Genomic DNA, 23,655 nt, shown 5'->3' with positions numbered 1-23,655 from the left:
GCACAGGGATAGGACGTTGTGGGCCGAATTGCACTGGGGTTGTGAGGAGCAATTGATTATATGCTACAGGGTGGGGGAGGTAAAGAAAAAGGGAGGTTTTCAAAAGAACCTTCATATGCTAAAGAGGATCTACAAGATATGGGAGGCCTTGCCAGTGTCAAGTTAAGGTTGTTTTTCCCTCTGGCAACCTGGAAGAATGTTACACATATCCCATCTAGAAATGGGTGTGGGGGGAAGTTGAAGGGTGTCAGCTTTTGCTTTGTCCTCAGCTAACCTTCTGATCCCTCATCATTTCCCCCCTGAATAATTTTCATCCTTACATCTTTAAGGTTGTTGAAGGCAGAAGGTCCCATCTTCTGTAATTTCTTCTTGCTGAATAGGGGCATAGAGATGTCCCTATCTGAAGGTCAATATTGGTCAGTTGGGGATCATAAAGGGGAGTTACAAAAGGGAGAGGCAATTTTCATATATGAACCTCCTTGACTGGAAAAGATTAACTGTCAGTTGGAAGTTATGGCAGTGAGGGAGTCTTGGCACTAGGCAGGGAGACACCAGAAATGACAATAAAATAAGGTTAATATTATAATGAGAAAGAGAAGTCTGAATAAAAGACCTGTGATAGTTGACCTTTGATAATTGACCTTTAATAATTTTCCTCCAGTCCAGGAGTTTAAAGCAATAACTAAAGGAAAGAGAGATTATTTAAAGTGCTAATTTGAGTATTCATGTCAGTTAAAAACCTGGAAATATTTTTGTGGTAATGTGGAACATATACATAACATTCTGTTTTTATGACATTTTCTATTAAGGATCTCACCAATGCCCTCCACGCTCTTTTCAAGTTCATTGAGTATCTTTACCTTATCTTACCTTAAATTCTCTATCAGGCATGTTAATTATATATGTTTCACTTAAGTGTCCTGTGGTGATTTTGTCTTCTTCCATTTATGACTCTTTCCTTTGACTCCTCATTTTGCTTATTACTTTGTGTCTGTTTCTCTGTGTTAGGAAACTCACCTACAAATCTTGCTCTTGAAAGTAGTGGGTTTCACTTGCATTTTTAACTAGATGGGGCTGGTCCTTCTCAGAGTGGACACAAAGCTGGTGAAGAGACTGGCTGGTAGTGGGGTTTGGGAGTGTGCTATGGTCCTGCGAGCTGTGTGTGCTGTTCTTCCTCAGGAAGAACATTTCCACAGGAAATGCATAGCTGCTATGGAGACTGTGCCAGCCAGGCTATTTTGCAAAACATATACAGGCTGGGAGTACCATTTTAACAAGGTGTGGGCATTCTCTGCAGGAGCTGGTGATGTGCAGTGTTGGCAAGGTTTGTGTATATCTTCTGGGGGAGGAGATCTGCAGTACCCATACTGTGGCATGTCTGGCTTGAGGGCTGGGGGTAGTGTAAGCAAGTTAGGTAGTGAATGCTGGAGCAGTGCTGATTCTTGCACATGGTCATGTGTTTATGATGAGGGGTGGGTAAGGAAATGGCACCTGCTATTGCCTTTATTCCTAGAGAAGTCCCTCAGATAATTATGAGATTAGTAACTAACTCTTTCTCCCATAAGCTCCAGGCACCTTCAAACTGTTGCTTCCAAGGTGTATCTCTGTGAGCTGTTGGCTATGCTATCTCTTTAAGGTCAGGGGCTCAGATTTCTATCACCCTCTGGGCTCTCTCAGAGCTGAGCCTGCTGATTTTTTTTTTTTAAGTTGTATTTAAGTTCAATTTAATTAACATAGAGTATATTAGTTTCAAAGGTAAAGTTCCAAAATTCATCAGTTGCATACAACACTCAGTGCTCATTACTTTAAATGCCCTCCTTAATGTCCATCACCCACTTATCCCATCCCCCCACCCGCCTTCTTTCCAGCAACCCTCAGTTTGTTCCCTATAGCTAAGAGTCTCTTATGTTTTGCCTCCCTCTCTGTTTTTCTCTTGTTTTACTTTTCCTTCCCTTTCCCTATGTTCATCTGTTTTGTTTCTTAAATTCTAGATATGAGTAAAATCATATGGTATTTGTCTTTCTCTGACTGACTTATTTCACTTATTACACTCTAGTTCCGTCTATGTCATTGAGCCTGCTGATTTTTAAAGTTCCAGGCTTTAAGTTCCACTAGTGGGAGCATTCATGAAATTTAGCCCTTCTGATTTTCAAAGCCATATGCTGTTGGGATTTCTCTTCTTTTTGCAGGCTCCCTGGTATACTAATCTGCTTTTTGCCTCTCTCTACACCCATGGCTCCTTTCCTCTTGTGGTCAAATGTAGGGTTTAGGTTTCCACTGAGTCTTCATCCTTCCTAACCTCTTCAATATAGACTCTCTCTACCTTCATTTGTGGAGTACATTCAACTAGTCTTTGAGTCCCTTTCTGGGTTATTTTCCCTTATGTAAATGTTATCTAGTTATATCCATGGGACAAAATAAATTTAGGGTCCTCCTACTCTACCATCTTCCCCAGAAGTTATTAGCAAAATTTTTCAGAAGCATTGTGTTTTTTTCTGGAAGATGCAACTATACAAATTCACTATTTTATCTCAAGGCTCTATCAACTCTCCAGTTTTCTATTCCATAGGTCATTTTCCAGGTCCATTACAGTGATGATATAATGCTATCAGAACTGGTGAGAAAGAAGTGGCAAAATTCTAGACACTTTTGTAAGTCACACATATACCAGAGAGTAGGAAATATATTTTCCCCAAATTCATGGACTTACCCCTTTAAGATAATTTTTAGGAGGCCAGTGGTTGAGGGTAGATGCAGTAGTGTTTGAATTTTCTGAGACACATATGGATATTATGTGGAAAATTTGTTAGCTCCTATAGTCGAATCTTAGTGTAGAACTTTATGATTTAAAACAGTGCCCTTCCATCCTCTGCAACTTTCCTTTAATAAGAAAACATTTCTGTAACACTAATTTGAAGATATATATGCACCTCTATATTTATTACAACATTGGTTATAATAACCAAGATATGGAAGCAACCCATATCCATCAATAGATGAATGGATAAAGACACACACACACACACACACACACACACACACACACACACACACACAGGAATATTACTCAGCCATTAAAAAAGAATGAAATGTTGCCATTTGCAATAATATGGATGGATCTAGAAGGTATAGTGCTAAATGAAATAAGTCAGACATAGAAAGAAAAACATGATTTCATTCATATGTGGAATTTAAGAAATAAAACAAATGAACAAGGAAAAAAGAGAGAGAAACAAAAAACCAGATAACAAACTGATGGTCACCAGAGGGGAGGTTGGTGGGTGTATGGGTGAAATAAATAAAGGGGAATAAAATAGTTACAAAATAAATAAATCACAGAGATGAAAAGTACAGCATCTAGAATATAGTCAACAAGATGGTAATAATATTTCTTGGTGGCAGATGGTAGCTAACACAGTGGTGAGCACTGAGTAATGCATAGAGATGTTGAATAATGTTGAATACACCTTAAACTAATATAGCACTATATATTAGTTATACTTCAATAAAGGAATTTAAAACTGAAAAGAAAAGGAAGGAAGGAAGGAAGAAGAGGGAAGGAAAGAAAAAGAAAAGAAACAAATAAGGGGAAAAAAAAAAAAAACATTTCTGGCTAGTTGCTAGAACTTAGTAGAGACCAAGCACTTGAAGTTAGCACATAACATCAGTTCTGTAAGTATGAACTGAGTGAAAATCCACTATGACTTTTAAAATAGTGATTCTCAACCCAGGATTTTCTTATCCAGCTACTGCTTTAAAAATCTATAGCAGGATAGGGGCAACTGGGTGGCTCAGTCATTAGGTGTCTCCCTTCGGCTCAGGTCATGATCCCAGTGTCCTGGGATTGAGCCTTACATCAGGCTAAACCTGCTTCTCCCTCTCCCACTCCCCCTGCTTGTGCTCCCTCTTTTGCTGTGTCTCTCTTTCTGTCAAATAAACAAATAAATAAAGGTGGAATATACATTGGCATTTATTGTTTCCAAACAAGGAGAAGGTTCTTAACTGCCAACATCCGAAATTCTACCTACCAGCTTCCTTTAACGCACACTATTCTCTGTGGGAAAGCTGAGACATACTAAGGAGTTAATGCACTCTATGAAAATGAAAACAAACAAACAAACAAACCTCCAGCTTCCTTTACCTTCAGTTAGGACAATTCTAAGCCACAGTTTATAGAGTCTCCCAGTGGGCCATGATAGGCTTAAATCTCAGTTACATTTATCAACATAAGCATCTTTCATGTCTTAGTCTCAATTCCCACATCCTTAATGATGTTTCCAAAAATCAGCTTTCAAATAAACTACTGGCGATCAATTTTTGTCTTTGGATCTTCTGAGGGAGTACAACCTGAGTAACTAGACAGAGTTACTAGTCCTTCATATATTTGATATAATGATGCCTGACATTCTCCAAAGCAAGTTTGCAGTTTATTTGCAAACCTATAGGAAGTAGAAGAGAAGTAATTATATCCTTTTATTATCAAATTATCATAATTTCAGTTATAAATGTTATTTAGTAGATAGTGAGGCTGTCTGCTAAAGCCACCCATATTGTAGTAGATTCACAATTTCCATGGTAGCAAAAGTAATGAGTATCTACAGGAGTAGATATCTATTCAATGAGGTAGATGTTATATCTAGATCTGGATGTGTTAAGTTCCAGAAACCTAAGTAAAATTATTCAATAGGCTAATGGATATATAGTTTTAGAGCTCCAAAGCCAGATTTATTCAGCAAAATTTGACATAATATCCATGTTTGCTCAATCTTTTTATAGCTACCTTGATGTCTTTATTCCGTAATGTATAGATGGTGGGATTCAAGACAGGGATAATAGCAAAGTCAACAATGAACAGGTATTTGTCAATTGATGATGTGGGGAAAGGCCAGACATAGAGAAACATGCATGGAGTGAAAAAAAGAACCACCACAGTGATGTGAGCTGACAGAGTGACAAATGCTTTCGATAAGTCTCCTGAAGAACGTTTCCAGACAGTGACCAAAATGAAGATGTAGGAAAGAATTAGCAAGAAGAAGGTGCCCATGCTCATGAAGCCACTGTTGGCAGCAATAATAAACTCAAACCTGTCTCCATCTGTGCATGCAAGTTTTATGATCCTGGGAAAGTCACAGTAAAAGCTGTCTACTTCATTAGGACCACAAAAGGGCAAGTTTATAATGAAAGCAAACTGAGACATAGCATGGATCACCCCAGTTACCCAGCCAGCAATTACAAATGAAACGCATATTTTAGGATTCATGATGTTCATTCAGGTAGTGAAGAGGCTTACAGATTGCTGTGTACCTGTCAAATGCCATGGCTATGAGTAACACCATCTCCACTCCTCCCATGATGTGGATAAAACATATCTGTGTCATGCAGCTTTGGAAAGAAATAATCTTGTATTCACTTAAAAGGTCCCTAATCATCTTTGGGACTGTGGTAGAGGCAACTCCCACATCAATGAGTGACAGGTTGGCCAGCAGGAAGTACATAGGAGAATGTAGGTGAGAATCAAAAATTACCAAAAAGAAAATGAAGAGATTTCCCAGGATGATCCCTAAATAAATCAAGGAAAAAATCAACATGAGAAAAACTTAGTTTCCCAAGAGCTAGAGAGTCCCAACAACATAAACTCAGAAACCACAGAATCATTTAATCCTTCCACTGACTTGGGCAGGAGAGCTGATTTTCAAATCACCTGAGGATAGAAAATGAAAAAGAGTGAGAATCAATAGTACAGATGTAGGTTTTCTGTAGTGCCTGGGTGACTTAGTCAAAGTGCTGACTCTTGATTTCGGGTTAGGTCATGATGTCAGGGTTGTAAGATCAAGCCCCACATCAGACTCCATGCTCAGTGTACGGCCCCTCTGCCCCTCTCCCTTCCCTCTTTAGAAAACAAAACAGAAATCAAATGCAGTTTTCCTACTTATGCTGGTAGTTTGTTGTATGGTTCATATTCTAGAGTTAGAAATCATTTAACTGATAAGAAAAAATACAAATAAAATAGAATTACTATAACGATCAGGGAGTGATTATATAAAAATAGAAAAAAATTGAGTACTTTAGATAGAGATTAATTGGGGGTATTTCCCTTCTTAGTCCATTATCAGGCATTTTTTTCCTTTTATTGACTTTCAAGACATTTTCCCTGACCACTTAATTAGGTATTCTCACAACCGAATAATCTCTAACATTTCTGTAACTTTCACATTAATGCTCACATACTAACTTGCATATTTTTGTCAGCTGGATATTTTATTTCACTGGTCAAATAGACAGTTTTAGGCTGAAACTGTTTAATAAATTTCACCTTGTTTTACCTCATCTGTGGGGTTTTTTTTTTTTGGTACAATTTATCATGCATGTCTGATATTCAGGTTGAAATTATTCATAATGCTTTATTCAAGACACACTGTCATGATAGATGCATAGATCTCTATATCAAAGAAAATATTGAAGAGAATAAATACCTGTTAGTAAGGAAATGTTTATTAAGCAAAGATAATATCAATAGATAATACACATTTATTCCTTCTTGCAAGCCACTGTGCTAAGCACATTATCTGCACTAAGCACATTTTAACTTTATAAAATTCCATAAGATCGTAACTGTTTTATTAGATTCATTGTATGAGAGGAGAAACTGAATTCCAAAGGGATCAATTGTCGGAGCCAGAATTTGTATCTACAGGTACAGGACATCAGAATTCCTGATCTTAAACATGGCACTATGATCTTCAAGGACAGCCCCTTCATATATATCCTGGGTCTTATAAAAGACCCATCAATTAATTTTCTTCCTTTTTAAATTTTCCTTGACTTATAACAGGCATAAAATTACTATTATTACCTAATATTAGCATAATGAACTTTCTTTTTAAAAATTAACTCTCTGTATCTTGTGTCCCGTTCCAGATTTTTCTCTCTCCAACTCTTCATTGGTAAGCTGGTCCACACTTTTTGTTCATTCATAAGCTAAAAATGGTGTCCACAGATTTCTTGTTTGTTAGAAAGAAGCTTTAGATTCCAGATTCCTCATGTAATAATCACTTTTCAGTCATTATTTACCTTGATTTTTCTGCAGGTTTTTATAGTTTATCATGACATTGTTTCTGTAACCCCTTCTGCCTTTGGCTTCCTGTCTTCTTTAAAGCCATTCCCCTTCCCACTTCTTACCAGTAGAAATTCTGTTTGTTTAGGTAGTGAGCTGAAATCACTTCAATTAGGAGGGAGTAACCCTTGAAAGTATATTATATGATTTTCCTAACCTAGTTACTATAATTACGTTTTTCTTGGTCCTGGATTAGTGTAAGATGGGTCACACGGCCCATGACTGTTCAGTGAATTGTAAATCAATGTCGTCTGTGAAGGGTTTTCTTTCCCAAATAAAATGACATATCTTCATGTGCAGATGGATTTTCCTGGTCCATTTTTCCTGCATTTGATGCTAATGATGCTTAAAGGTGAAGCAACCATAAAATTCTAAAGCTCAAATACTAAAAGTAGTAGTGAAAAGTTCTAAAGTTATCTGGGCCCCAAGTTGCATGTAGAGTCACTTACCCAAAGCCACAAATGATCTCCCTCCTTCTGCTTTTTAGTACCTACATGTTCACTTCTCTATCTTTAGATTTATCACTGGACTCGAGAGCAATATATTTAAAGCTGTATGCGATTCACACAAATTCAAGTCTGGCCTCCACCTTCAAGTTAACATGACAAACCGAACTCATTGTATTCCACTCCAATGTTTTCATAAATATTATTACCATTTTCCCAGATGCCCAATATAAACATCTGTATGGGACTTTTGTTTGTATTACCCTTTCTACCTCTAGTTGCATGACTTTTATTGTCAAATATTTCTTAATTTCTCTCCTCTTCATTTCTCTTGTCATATTATTCTGCTTCTAGTCCATATATTTTCCCATCTTGACAATTGAAAAGGGTACTCAATGATCTTTCTTCTCCATTCTTCCCCAAGTCCAGTCCATTCTATAGTTTGATTTGAGATATTATCTATCAAAAGTCAAAAAGAATCATGTGGTTTTCCTACTTAAAGCCTCTAGTTTGTCTGTCAAGAGAAAATTATTGAAATCCCACAGCGTATCTCCTACTACTTTGAAAAGAGAGGAGTAATATTTGGTTTCAGAAGATATTTCCATGAAAATTATAGGGAATTAATGCCCTAAACAGTAACTGGATAAGTTTTAAAATTGATTCCTGATAAAAAACCCTGAGTAAATTAGGAAAGATTACTATTTTTAACACGATTCTAATAGAATTTTTAAACTAATAGTTAAAATCTGATTACAGATGAAATATCAAAATCAGTAATATAAAAAGGAAGCCTACAGCACTGTTTCAATCATATTACATAGTCAGAATGATTAAATCAAATAATACCGAAGGGAAGGTAGCAAAATATATTTATTCACAAATCACTCAATTATCTACCTCAAAAACTTAAGACAAATATTAAAAAATATTACATTTAATAAGATCATTTTAATAAATGTAGTGTCAGTAATAACCTATTAAATATAAGAGAAACTTCATTTATAAGTGAACCAAATGTTCAGTGTATGCATTCCACTGAAAAATCATAAATTTTTCTGAAATATTTGAAACCCTATATGATATAGGAAATGAAACTATGCAAATGGAGAGAAGAAAATGCCAAGTAATAAAAATATCAATTCTCACTGACCAATCGGTGCAGTGAAAATCTTTTAGAATATTAAAAAGTGACTTAAATGTCCATCTTAAAGCTCAGAAAATTTTGCAAAAGAAATGAAATGGAGGGGTGCTTGGGTGGCTCAGTGGATTAAAGCCTCTGTCTTCGACTCAGGTCATGATTCCAGGGTTTTGGGATCGAGCCCCGCGTAGGGCTCTCTGCTCAGTGGGGAGCCTGTTTCCCCCTCCTCTCTCTGCCTGCCTCTCTGCCTACTTGTGATCTCTGTCAAATAAATAAATAAAATATTTAAAAAAGAAATGAAATGGAAATTAGAAAAGGAATGAGAATGCTTATTATGAAATATATTAGAGTATATCCTAAAGTATATGAATTAAACTGATTAATTTGACAAAAGTTGAACAGATAAACATAACAAAACACAGTTAAGACTGTGATATAAATAGAGAATTTAGTATATGATAAAAAGGCATCACAATTATGTAAGTAATGAAGATCTATTCAATCTAATACAACACTCTATGTTAACTACACTGGAATTAAAATAAAAATAAATTCAGAATGTTTGATAGTTGTTAAACATGTACCTCAACATTGGGAACATGAAATTTTAAGTATCTTATCTTACATTTTATAACAGGTTTAAAGTAAATTCTGGGTGATTAGAAGGCTTAAATGTACAAGTAAAATTATATAATTTTAATAAAATATGTGAATTAATTTTAAAACTTGAGATCAAAGAGATTTACTCCAAATTCAGAAAGTAGGTTCCATTTTTAAATTTTCTCCTCAACAGAATGAATAAGCCTATTGCTGCTTTAGAATTGGGGAAGAAGTGCTTCTCATTCTCAGCAGAAGGGAAATGTGAAGTGGTACAGTCATTCTAGAAGTTAACTGAGTCATAAAAATAAAAAAGAAAAGGCAGGGGGCTGTCTGAGTGGCTCAATCTATTAAGCATCTGCTGACACCTCAGGTCATGATCCCAGGGTCCTGGGATTGAGCCCCACATCAGGCTCATTGTTCATCGGAGAGCCTACTTCTTCCCTGCCTGCATTTCCCTCTGCTTGTACTTGTGCTCTGTCTCTCTCTCACTTGCTCTCAAAAACTAAAAATAAATAAATAACTCAGTAATTATATTGGAATGATTTTGAAAGGAAATAGACACATGAACACAATGTATTTGTAACATCATATTACTATGAGCATTTTGAATAATGTGAACTAATTGGAAACACATTGTTTAAGAATAACAGTGATTAAATAAGTGGATACATTCATATAAAGCAGGTTTAAAAATGAATATTAAATCTACTATAAGTAGTGTGAGGTTATCAATAAGTCAAGGAAACATTTGCAGAGTAATGGCATTTTTCATGGTAAATGTGTTGGACTCACCCCAATTTTCTGCATATGGTGGGATTTTAAATAATATTATATTTGTTTCCTTATCCCCAACTTGATTTGCTATATTTTTTAGAGGTAACATTTATTTTTTTAACTTGAAAACAAATGTTTCAAAATAAATTGAGTTGATGGAAATATTTATATAGGAGCCATTTCCAATACATAGTAAAACACAGTGTTTAAGGTCACAGACCAAAAGGCTAGACTGTTTGCATCTCCCAGATACCCCCTTTACCTTCTGTGTGTTCCATGTGAGTTACTCAGTTGCCAGATGTGTCTGTTCCTTCATCTGTTAAAGGCAGATACCAACAGTCACTGTCTCCTATAGTCGTTTTGAGGACTAAATGAGTTGCAACAAGAAAACATCGGACAGTGCCTGAACATACATTAAGTGCTAAATAAGTGTTCTCTATTATGATAATTTTGATGATTTTTCAGGAAGCAGACCTAGAGTTTTCAGACTGGTAACAGTGGTTGAATAAATTTGGCAGACAGAAAGCTAGCATGCTTTTTTCATATTGTTTCAGTAGGAATGGAAGAGGAAAGACACAGACATTGCTTTTTATTTTTATGATCCTAATATTCAGAGAAAAAGGAGATGGAAGACCCAATATACTTCACATTCTATTTTCAAAATATACTAGAGCTTTGAAGAATATGTTTTGTTCATCTATCATATAGTTTTAACTCTGAGGATAAGATCAGAAGTATATTAAACAATGACTGAAAATCATCTAAATAAAGTGAGTTAACAAAAGAAAAGGGTGACTAGAAGAGAAGTAAATTGTGGGGAATATTTAAAAAAGGAGATAATTATGGAACCTGATGCTAGAGAATTAAAAGGTGGGATTTCTACCTACCTGCACAGGCTCTGGTTTTCAACCCTCAGTAGCTTCAAGGGATTGGGAAACACAGAACGTTCACTCCCTTTTAGATTCATCTTTATTGAGACATAAAGTTATAAATAGTTGTTACCATTAGGAATGAAACCAATTACAGGACTGGGTATTAATAACTAATATCTAGGGGCGCCTGGGTGGCTCAGTGGGTTGAGCCGCTGCCTTCGGGTCAGGTCATGATCTCAGGGTCCTGGGATCGAGCCCCGCGTCAGGCTGTCTGCTCAGCAGGGAGCCTGCTTCCTCCTCTCTCTCTGCCTGCCTCTCTGCCTGCTTGTGATCTCTCTCTGTCAAATAAATAAATAAAATCTTTAAAAAAAATAAATAAAAATAATAACTAATATCTATTCCATTATTGGCTGTCGATAGACATTAGGAATTTTATGAACATTTACTTTTTTCCCCCAAGGGTCAAGTTACATGAGTTGCAGAACAGAGTAACAGAGAAATTGAAGAGTCCCTGTGATGAGTAGTAATTATGTGGTTTTGGCAGTATTTTTACGAAATTTGAGATTAGAGATGTTATACATTATAGATATTTTATAAATTATAGAATTTTTGAAAGTTATCATCATCATGAATCACTGATTATATCTGTTTGGCATCAATATCATGCAACAGAATAAATACTACTATATACTCTTAATTGCTAATTCCTCTTAAAATTTTGAGAAATAATATATAAGCATTTGAAAAATATGAAGGCTCAAATATGTCACTTGGAGTTTTAATATCTAAAATTATTCTATATAGAGTTCTAGAGACAAAGAAATTTTTGTTTTATGAAAAAAAAAGTTTGTTCATGGGTTAAATATACCTAAATGTGTTTTTCAGTCTTCACAAACCACTGAATAAGCAAAGAAGAGTATCCTGCCTAGGGCTTCACTGCGGGATTGCTTGGATTTCCGTCAGTACAGCTTTGTGAAGAAATGATTTTCTGTTTAAAGAAACCCAAAAGCTATTCAATTAAGGTGAATCTATTTTCTGGAGGGATTCGCTCCAGAAAACCAGTCCTTTTTAGCTAAAGTGGCAAAACATTTTATGGCAAGTATACTGGCTAAGTCCTTGTACATAGAAATAGAAAAATGGTGGATGACAAAATGAGAATATAATAATCAGAGAAGAATAAGAAGAATAAGAAGCATAAGAATAAGAAGAATAAGAAGACAGTCTAAAAAAATAAGAATACAGTCTAGTTTATGAAGTGTGAATTTTGTAGATGAGGCATGATCAAGATGAGGTAACAGTGCAGAAACAACTTGCAAAAGCCTGAGGATCTTTTTTCCGCAAAGTTGAACCCATTAATATTTATTGTTTCAGGCAGGCCTGATGAAAGAGTGGGAAGGCAATAGGTTCAGCATTAAAGAATTAAGGATACATTCTCTAGTGACTACTTGTTCTCATCTCAGCAGTATAAACTACAAGGAAATGTGAGGCAATGTGACTATGCAATGGCATGATGTATTATCTGTACTGACTTGACCAAAGTACTGAAGAATTTACCCATTTTGTGGCCAACTGTTTAGAAATATGAATATTTTGTTCATATATTATTAATAAAAAACCAACTTACCTTACCAGTTTAGCTTTATTGCTTATTTCATAGTATTGACTTTACCAGGACAATAATTTACCTTACAGTACATTCTGTCAACATAGCATTATAATGGGGGTGGTGTAGGTGATTTGATGTCTGAGAAAAACTTGTTTGCTGCTTGACTAGGCAATTTTGGGTAGTAACCCTTAAAGTCTGGTATTCCTCTTAGTATTTTGATCATAGACATTTCAGTGTTCAAAACCAAGTGTTAGTGTCAGTTCTGGTACTCTGTGAAGCAGTGACCATGACGGAATTATATGATATTTCTTGACAGCAATGTCTGTGAAGGGGAATAAGAGCAGTAGTGGTAGGGAAAGCCTTCCTACAAAATGCCATGTGGCTCTTGTGAAAAAAAAAAAAAAAGAGGGGAAAGGAGGGAGGTAGGATGGAGTAGTCTCAGACTGCAGTGTGCCTGTGAGAAAGCTTCAGTAAGGTTGATGGGGGAGTCTCCAGGGCAAAGATTGCCCATGACAAGAATTCCACATGGGGCAGAAATGTCCTGGCTCTGGTATGCCCACTGTTGTCAATCATTGGCTAGGAGAAGCCTGGGCAGACTGTGGCCTCTGTGAATGCTACAGTGGAATCTGACATGCAACAGCTAGAAGCCGTCAGTTAAGTTCTTTCCATGAAGCCAATTTTTGTCTTGAAAGGAGATGTGAGTGGTATATTCCTGTGGCTAAGTATAGTGTAAGAAAGTCCCTCCTTATTATATAGCAGATTTCACAACATTTGAAGCCTTTGCTTGATTTTTTTCACTATTCTGGTACTTTTGGTTTTGTTTCAAAAGCAGCTCATTTTTCTTTACTAATACCTATTTGCTTCTAAAACGCTATTACATCTGCCTTTATATTATTCTTTACTCTTTAGAAATTCCTATTCTCATGAAGTTTATTGTCTATCTAGGAAAACAAATGAAACAGGCAATATTGTATATTAAATGCTATTGTAAGTAGGTAGATGGTCCTGGGTTGAGGAAATCTATAGAAAAGGTATATAACTTTAAATAAAAATATTGTCTAGGAACAATAAATTTATTTTCTTTTTTTCTGTTTGTGTACCTCTTAATCCCTAATATATCACACATATCCTCATTCACATTTCTATCCTTTTATGCATTTTATTTAGTGCCCTTGCCTGAATTAACTGGTCGGGACTTCCAAAAAATACCAGATATTAGTGTTAAGAGGAAGCATGTCTTTCTCATTTCCAGTTTTAGGCAATTTGTGCTGCAGATGTTATTTGCTCAAGTAATTTTCATTATAATTTCTTTCCTAAGTTTTATCATGAATGTGTATTAGATTTTTTTCAAATGCTCTTTCTATACCCAGATATTTGTATGTATGCTCCCCCCCCCCCTTTTTAACCTGGTGATTGACTTCCAATCAACCTTGCACTTCTGGTATTAAATTAATTTGGCATGATATTTTATTCTTATTTTATATTGTTCCAGTTTCTTTGATATAGTTTGGAAATTTTGCATGTATGTTCATGAGAATGAATGGCCTATGACTTTTTCTTTTTATGTCTTTATCTGATTTCATGTCAGATTTATGTTGGCTTTATAAACAAATTTGGACAAAGTGTTAACATTGGTCTGAAACCCTTTCTTCCTAATTGTGGATATCTTGGAGCAAAAAATATAGAAGGAAAGATAGAAATGACTTGGTCAGTCTCCTTGCAAGCATGGTAATTGGACCACTTGATAGTATTTATTATTAGAAAGAAAATGGGGAGTCTTCACATATGGGGTCTTTTCAGCAGGCTATGCTTGACCAACCTTGGTTGCTAATGGTAGATTAGCCTGCAATTTATGGATTTATTGGATAGAACCAACAGAAAAATATCAGTTAGCTAACCAGTTATCAGAGTAAACATTGAAGATGTTTTCTGACCTAAATAAACTTCTTTTCTGTAAATTATGCTCTCCATGCATTATCAGAACTGAGTCTTGATTGTTGTATCTGGATAGGTGCATCCTAAATATTGTGAGCAAACTTGGGGATTAGTGGTCTTAGAAGTCTCCATTCTTGACCTTTATATTCTGTTTCCTTTGAATTACCACTAAATTTTGATACTGGATAATATTTTTGATTATCCAACTTTGTTATCTCAGCCCAAAACAAGGTGTTTCTACTTTTTCTCTTCTCAAAAGAACTTTATGTAAAAAACACTTCTTTTTTTTTTCTTAAATGTTTTGCAATATTCACCAGGGAAGCCATTTAGGCCTGTGTTTCTCCTTGTGGGAAGCTGTATCAGTCAGGAATCAGTCATTAAAGAGGATATACACATTATTTGAACAGAGTTTAATATAAATATTAAGCAGGTATCAAGTTGTTAACTAGCTTTCTGAAAGTATAAAGATAGCTCTCTATTGTCATGGAGGGAACAAGTGTAGGAAGCAGCTACTACTTCTAAGGGTGAGGGAACAAAGATAAGAAATTAGAATTATGGAAATTTTGTTATTTAGAAAAGGGATCCTGTGGGGCTAAAAATCCCTTTTTGGATGTAGTGTGTCTTGCCTTTGGTTTTTTTCTCTGAACTCAGAGGAGAGGCATGATAGGTCTGGGACCCAGAGTTTTTGAAGATAGAGTACCAGCATGCTGACATTATCTATAAGAAGGTACAATATTGCTGGTTCTGAAACTTCTGAAGAAACAGCAACCTGAATTCACTTCCCACCACAGAAAAGAAACTTCACTGTAGTAGCTGTGGTAATGTTCACACAACACAGCAAGCAGAGGGGAAGCCCAAATCTTTCTCTGCCTTTGAACTTCCCTCTAGCATGCTCTATCATTGGAACATAAAATGCAGATGTAGACCATGCAAATATCTTTAGTACCCTGTCTAGCTAAGTAAGAGTTAGTAAGTAAATCATGTAATTTTATTTTTTTAAATATTTTATTTATTTGACAGAGAGATCACAAGTAGGCAGAAAAGCAGGCAGAGAGAGAGGGGGAAGCAGGCTCCCTGCTGATCAGAGAGCCTGATGTGGGGCTCAATCCCAGGACCCTGAGATCACAACCCGAGCCAAAGGCAGAGGCTTAATCATGTAATTTTAGAAATGAGAATAATGATAATTAGATCAGAGTGGTTTTGTAATAATACATAGGCTAGATAAAATGTTTTAGCATGGTGTTGGGAATGTTGGTAGTGTTAAATAGTACTAATGACTATTTTTATAATTATCATTGTTATCATCTGGTAATCTTGGAATAAATGCAAAGGCATATTTATGCAAATTATGATTATCAATTATTATTCTCTCCAAGTGGTAGGATCATAAATGTTGGATTCTTTTTAAAAGGCTTATTTATTTATTTATTTGAGGGAAGCAGGCGGAGGGGCAGGGGGAGAGAGAAAATCCTCAAACAGAATTCTAGATGAGAATGGAGCCTGTTGTGGGGCTTGATCCCATGACCCTGAGATTGTAACCTGAGTCAATACCAAGACTTAGACACTTAAGAAACTGAGTCACCCAGGCATCCTCAGTGTTGGAGTTTTGAACATATTTTTGTAATGGAATGAACACAAACCATACATCTGTCAATACTTCAAGCATTCAGATATGAATAAGTCCCATTTCCAGTTTAGTTTATAGCTCTAAATGTGGACAAATTGGGATGCATTTTCTGATTACATGAGAAAACTAAAAATTATCCTGTGAATCCATATGCTGATTTATCAGTATCTTTATGGCATTCCTAATGTCTTTATTTCTCAGTGTGTAAATGGCTGGATTCAGGAGAGGTGTGATTACTGTGTAAAACACAGCAAGAAACTTGTCCATCCAAGTGATGTTAAGTGGCCACAGATAGATGAAGATGCAAGGTCCAAAGAATAGCAACACTACTGTGATGTGGGAAGTACAGGTAGAGAGTGCTTTTGATGCTCCGTCCTTGGAGTTTAGACGGACAGTTAGGAGGATATAGGTGTAGGACATCAGTAAGAGAATGAAGCAAGTTGTTGCCAAGATCCCGCTGTCAGCGTTTATCAGCATTCCTAGAGTATGTGTATCCATGCAGGCCAGTTTGATCACCAAAGGGATATCACAGAAAAAACTGTCCACTATTCTGGATCCACAGAAGGGCAGATCTAAAATCATGGCTAGTTGGCTCATGGCATGCACAAAGCCAATGATCCATGATATCAAAACTAACCAGATGCACTTCTGTCTGTCCATGATGCTAGAGTAATGCAGTGGCTTGCAGATGGCCACATAATGATCATAGGCCATTGTCACCAGCAGCACTATCTCACCCCCTCCAAAAAAATGCACACAGAGGATCTGGGTCATGCAGCCACCAAAGGAGATGGTTTTATTATCCTTTAGAAAGTCTGTTGTTAATTTAGGGATAGTTACTGAGGAAAGGCAGAAGTCCACAATGAGAGATTGGCTAAGAGGAAGTACATTGGGGAATGGAGATGAGGGTCAGTGATGAATAAGAGCACGACAAAGAGGTTGCCCACAACAGTCATCAGGTAGAGCGTAGAAAAAGGCAGTAAGAGGAAGGTCTGGAGCTCCCTTGAATCACAAAGTCCACGAAAAATGAACTCAGATGTCATAGACTGGTTTGCTTCCTCCATTTTGTACATGGAATTCTAATGGAACCCAAAGAAAGAGATGAACTGAGAACTTCTAGAATGGAAAAAAGAATTTCCTTAACACTCAGGTACTGAGAGCAGACACCTCCTATTCATGGGCAAAATTCAAATCTTACCATTGTACTAGGTAAAAATTGAAAATAAAATTTTCTCGAATTTACATGTAGACACAGTCTTAAGTCAAGATGAGGAGCTAAATATGGAAGGGGAGTTCAAAAACCTTACCTATGTGAAATAAAGTTGTTATGGGAATCAGAAATGGATATTCTGTCAATAGTTATATATAACGGAAATAATTTCTCCAAGGCTTGAATCTATCTCTTCTATAGGGAGAATACATAACTTTAAAATATATCAGAGTTTCTATCCACTCCCCCCAGGGCAATAATTCAATGCTGGCTTTCTGATACAAAACATGCTTCTCAGAAACAAATCTATTGCTAGGTGGATATGTATTAGGAGCTGAACTGTACCAAATTCTTTAATTCTGGGGAAAACCGTTGATGAAATGACTTGAGAAATGTTATTTGTGTTCTAAAAGAGACTCTGGATGCTGACTATGCATTTCTAAAATCCAGTATTTCACTGTATTTGGAATCTCCCCATGAAAGGATATTTCCACAAACTCATGTATTCTTTGGCCTAAGTAACATCATTCATGAACGTATATTGACTGGTCCTTGGTTCTCCTTGGTAACAGAGATTTCTTTTCTGAGATTATATTAAATGACAGATATATGCAAGTTAGTTTTACTCCTGACTGTACTTCACTGGAAAAAATATAAATTCTAAGTTCATTTGTATGTAAACTGTTGACATGCTGTTTACGTTGACCTATGTGGAAACGTATATATTTACTATTCTCTATAACCTAGGAGCCCAAGTTCTTCTCTTATTCCATTCTTTCTTGTATCCTATTTTTTTTTTTTTCAGGCTATAAAGTTCACATTATAGAGGTGACTAAATAGCTCTTTTTTTTAAATTTTTTTTTTTAAATTTCTTTTCAGCGTAACAGTATTCATTGTTTTTGTACCAAACCCAGTGCTCCTTGCAATATGTGACCTCCTTAATACCCACCACCTGGCTCCCCCAACCTCCCACCCCCTGCCCCTTCAAAACCCTCAGATTGTTTTTCAGAGTCCATAGTCTCTCACGGTTCACCTCCCCTTCCAATTTCCCTCAACTCCCTTCTCTCCATCTCCCCATGTCCTCCATGTTATTTGTTATGCTCCACAAATAAGTGAAACCATATGATAATTGACTCTCTCTGTTTGACTTATTTCACTCAGCATAATCTCTTCCAGTCCCGTCCATGTTGCTACAAAAGTTGGGTAGTCATCCTTTCTGATGGAGGCATAATACTCCATAGTGTATATGGACCACATCTTCCTTATCCATTCATCTTAATATGTACCAAGTTTATGTTAAACACCTTAAAAACATTTATCTGTTTTGCTTTTTATTTATCTGTTTATATTCCTTCCATAGGAGTGAAAGTATTTTGAATTTCCACAAGCAACGTAAGAATTACCTGTTTTTCCCCAGCTTCTCCAGTGCAATCTTATTCTCATATAATGATGAGAAATGGCAATTGAATTTAGTTTTTTTTTTTTTAAGATTATTTATTTGGGAGAGAGAGAGCACACACAGGCATGGGCATGGCAGAGAGGGACAAGAGGAGTGGGAGAGAGAATCCCAAAACAACTGCACAGTGAATGCTGAGCATGATCCTGGGCTTAATCTCAAGACCCTGAGGTCAGAACCTGGGATAAAGTCTGACCCTTACCTAACTGAGCCACCTAGGTACCATTGAATGTAGTTTTAATTTCTGATTGTGAGATTAAGTGGTTTTCCCATTTTTAAGGATTAATTGCCTTTCCTTTTCTTTGAACTGCATACTCCTCTTTTCTTGTATGTTTTTCCTATTGGGTTTTGCTCTTTCTCCTTCTAAGCTTTTTTTTTTTTCCTCAAACAAAAAAAAAGTCTTTTTTTTTTTAAACAAAAGTAACATGTGGTTGTGATTTCCTTGTGACTGTCATCTCACTACTGATTCTAATTATTTTATTTTATATTATGTATTTATTTTTTGGTAAGAATACTTAACAAAAACATCACAAACTATATACATACATACAGAAATTACCTATTTTCCTGGTTGTAAAATAACAATAAAGCTAGAATTTAAATTGAGGCCTGAGGGTGCCTGGGTGGCTCAGTTGATTAAGCATCTGCCCTTTGGCTAGGGTCATGATCCCGGGTTCCTGGGATCAAGCCCTTAGTCTGGCTCCCTGGTCAATGGGGAGCCTGCATCTTGCTCTCCATCTGTCTGCCCCTCACCCTAATTGTGCTATCTCTCTCTCAAGTAAGTAAATAAATATACTTTTTTTTTTTACATTTTATTTATTTGATAGAGACCGAGGGAGAGCATAAGCAGGGGGAGAAGCAGAGGGAGAAAGAAGCAGGCTTCCTGAGGGGAGCCCAACAGTAGGGCTCTATCCCAGAGAGACAGGATACAACCCGGGCTGAAAGCAGACGCCCAACTCACCGAGCCACCCAGGCCCCCTAATAAATAAATAATCTTAAAAGAAATAAACTGCGGTCTATCTGACTCCAAATCTTCTACAATAACTTCCCTACTATAAAATGGATCCTGATAGAAACCTTGATTTTGGCAGACTAGGAAAACAAGATTTCTGAAGTAATACATTTTTTCAATGAAAAGATAACAGACACATGAGTAACTGTAAATGGCTAATAATGATAAGAATGATACACACAGGTTCACATTAAAACCAATCAGAAGCATTTTGTTTGATTTTAAATTTTAGGCACTTTGGCCTATTAATTTTTTCCTGAAGCATTTCTCCATTTGCTACCTTGAGGAAAGGCAAAACGAGTAAAATCCAAAAGGAATTAGAAAATGTCAGGATAAGTTGGAAGGTTTTTGAGAACCAGTCATCCCCAACCTGAACTTCTGGGAGCATCTAAGAATGTACATAGGCAGTGCTTTTGTTAGTGTGTGAAATGCTGTTAGGAATGTAGAAGTCCCAGGGATTCGCTGGGAGAGAAAACCCATAATCTTTCCCCTAAGACATTCACTGAATAACACATTCAGAACTCGAAACTCTATAGATAGGTATGAAAAAAAAAATGCTTCAGGGGAAGAGAAAGAAATAAGTCTCAAAATAGGGGAAGACATCAAATGTGTGAGCCAAACATTAGTTGTCCAGGATGTACTTACCTTACACAGATCACCCCTGAAACCGGTTCCTTCCTTGCTTACTGAGAGGGCTTACTCTAGAATCCACCTTACGTGGAATGAAGTCCAATTAAGTTTCTGCCATGAGCAGTATTGGAGGATTGTGTTCTCCTCGGTGTGCCAAGTTTCCACTGTAAGGAGTAGCCTCTGAGCTTGCAGGCTTTCCATCTCAGTGGCTTAAATAGAGCCAAGTGTTTGGAAAGGCTTTCCCTATCATGCTCTTGGGGATCCTTAACTTCCAGTTCTCCCTGAGGAAAATTTGGGCTTTGAGGGCATCATGCAATAACCCACGCCTTTCAAAGCTAGATTCAAGGTAGTCCAGTTAAATACAAGTAAAAGTGTAAGAGAAGGGGGATCAAAATGTTTAATTACTTTGTCTATGAGGAGGCTATAACTTTCGTTCTTTAGCTGTCTATCTACATTGTCATAAAGTGAACTAAGATGTCAGTTCCAGTCCCACCAGAATCTAGTTGAGTTATGTAGGTGGGCAGGTAGCTAGTAGCTCATCGTTGGCATGTTGCAACTATGGTCATGATTTAAGGGCCTACTTGAACTCGCTTCCTTGGATTTCAGGGGGATGTTAGGTCTCAGCCTTCACATTCCTTCCTTAAGCTGGTCCCCGAACACCAACAGTTTGAGTATAAAACATATTAGAGGCATCTCTCTAAGTAATGGAGAGATAATGAAAGGAGACTTTTCAAGTCATTCATTTACCAAGGAAATAATATGTGAATGGAATCTTAATAAGATTTCAACTATTAAAAATAGGAGTATCTGGAACAAATAGTAAAGGCCCCCTTCACCTGTGCTCTCGGTCTCATGCACTCTTGGAGGTAACAACTACTGGTCTTGCAGTGCATCCTTCTGTTCCTGTTCCCATCAGTGACGATGACTGTACATATCACCATGTGTCCTTAGAGAATTTTTTTTAATCTCTCTTTTGTGTTTGTTTTTACTTTTGATTTTAAGTAAATTAGATGTGAAAGGCTATTAATAAATTCTCCCATTTCCTTCTTTTTCTCTTATTCCTTACTGGCCCTGCCCCTCTCTGTCCTCTTTGCTGTCTCATTTTCTCCCTTTCTGAGTTGCATGGCATTTTTTTTCACACCTAGATCACAAAGCATGATCTATGTCTAAATCATCTCTGGTCTAGATCACAAAACATGATCCATAAGCCATTTTGTGCCCTGATGTCTAGAGTCCATAACCATCTCAATCTGAGAACTCAAAGAGTCAATATTTATTCCCTTGCTTGTGTACTACAACACACTTTACAGGCATCATCTCATGCAGTCGTGGTAACACATAGATCCATCTACAGAGGAGAAACAGGCAAAAAGAGGCTTAATGACTCTCCCAAACCTTAGAGCTGTTAAGTGAAAGATCAGTGAGAGGTACCCTCTGGGGAAGGATGCTTGTTTAGGGGAGAGTTTGAAGAAGTACATGGTTGCTCTGAAACTTAGAGTGAAAACTTTGTAATTCAATAAAGTATTTCTTTCATTTTATATTTTTGTAATTTATAGCTTTTCACACACACTCACACTTTACATATATCAAAATTAATTCTGTAGTTACACACACAAACACACACATGCATGTTTAAGTTTTTATTTTAATTTCAGTTAGGTGATTCAACACTTCCATATATTACCCAGTGCTCATCACAACAAATATACTCCTTAATCCCCAACACCTATTTAACTCTCCCACACCACACTTCCCTGCTGGTAACCATTTCTTTGTTTCCTACAGTTAAAAGAGTCTGTTTCTCAGTTTGCATCTGTCTCTCTTTTTTTCCCTGTGCTTATCTGCTACATTTCTTAACTGCCACATATGAGTGAAATCATATGGTATTTGTCTTCCTGTGAGTGACTAATTTTGCTTAACATAATACACTCTAGGTTCCTGCCGCTCTGCTCTTTTGGCAGATGAAGGTGGGTCTCCCCAGATCTGCCACTTTTGGGGTCCCTGCTTAAAGAGCAGTGGACTGCCTGTGCCACAGATCACAGCTTAAGGTAAACACGAACTGCAAGCTCACTCCTCGGCTCCATCTCTGTAGCCGGTTTCCTGCTCTGACACCTGCGAGCTCTGTAATACTCAGACACCCCCAATACTTCTGTGACCCTGCAGGACTTGAGACCACAGTGTCCCTGCGAGGGCTCCACCCCCACTTAGCCTCTGGATTGATGTCCCTCAGTATAGCAGACTTCTAAAAGTTCTGATTTTGTGCTCTGTTGCTCCACTGTTTGCCAGGAGCTGGCCCCTCCCCCTGAGGTCTATCTTCCTGTCGCTTTGGATTCACTTCTCCTCACATCCTACCTTTCAGAAAGTGATCGATTTTCTGTGTCTAGAATTGCTGCTCTTCTTCTCCTTGATCTCATGTTGGGCTTGTAGGTGTTCGGAATGGTTTGATAACTATCTAGCTGAACTCCTGTGACCTGCTGTCATGTCACTGTGCTACTCCTCTGCCATCTTGTCTCCTCCTCAGTTCCTTCTGTTTTTGTCTCTACTTTCACACCCATTTTCAGAAATACTAACAATACTTAAATCTTAAATGTTTGGGTACTTCTAAAGAATAAAGAGGCTGCTTCTCAGCGTTCATACATTTATATTTGGGTAACCAAAGCACAGCAAGACATCCTACAGATGCACTTCACATCAACTTCTCCTGTGGTCCTTTTGGTCAACCACATACCATTCCCTTGTTTCAGGAAAGCAGTGATTTCTTTTCTGTCCCTGTAGTTTTCTTGTTCAAAGGATCATAAAAATGAAATCACATGTTACCTTTCGAGTCTGGTTTTTCTCCTTGTGCACCTGAGAGTCATCTATTTTGATGCATGTATTAGTAGTTTCTCTCATTGTACAGACATAGCAAGTTTATTTATCTACTCCCCAGTTGAAGACATTATGGCTGTTTTCAGTTTTTGGTGATTAAAAGTAGAATTGGGTGAATATTCTTCTACAGGTTAGTGTTGATCTTGATATCTTGATATTTCATTTCAGGAAATAACCAAGAGTAGGATTTGGGTCCTCTCGTAGTTTACATTTAATAATGTTAAGTCTCCATAAGAATTTTTTTCAAAAAGGTGAAATGAATGGAACCTATCCATATGGAAAGATATTCCATAAACAATTTCATTAGTGTTGGTACAAATGATTTAAAAGTTTTCTCTAATGTAGTCTGCATTCACACTCATAGGAT

At 36.9% G+C, this 23,655-nt stretch overlaps 2 protein-coding genes across 2 annotated transcripts; both read right to left on the bottom strand.

Annotated features, from left to right (window-relative positions):
* Positions 1–4,729: 4,729 nt before the first annotated feature.
* LOC125104424 (olfactory receptor 4F21-like) lies at positions 4,730–7,334 on the bottom strand. Its single transcript, XM_047737053.1, is given in 4 exon segments — positions 4,730–5,269; positions 5,271–5,594; positions 5,597–5,685; positions 7,289–7,334. Coding segments are annotated over 4 exon segments (999 nt in total).
* An 8,904-nt stretch (positions 7,335–16,238) lies between these two features.
* On the bottom strand, positions 16,239–20,575 carry LOC125104423 (olfactory receptor 4F4-like). The gene is given in 3 exon segments (XM_047737052.1): positions 16,239–16,972; positions 16,975–17,228; positions 20,436–20,575. Coding segments are annotated over 2 exon segments (945 nt in total). The 5' UTR covers positions 17,186–17,228; positions 20,436–20,575.
* Positions 20,576–23,655: the final 3,080 nt, after the last annotated feature.

Source organism: Lutra lutra, chromosome 7, assembly GCF_902655055.1.
Source record: "Lutra lutra chromosome 7, mLutLut1.2, whole genome shotgun sequence".
Lineage (NCBI taxonomy): Eukaryota > Metazoa > Chordata > Mammalia > Carnivora > Mustelidae > Lutra > Lutra lutra.
The sequence above is the reverse complement of the archived record's forward strand: the minus strand, read 5'-3'. Positions and strand labels throughout refer to the sequence as shown.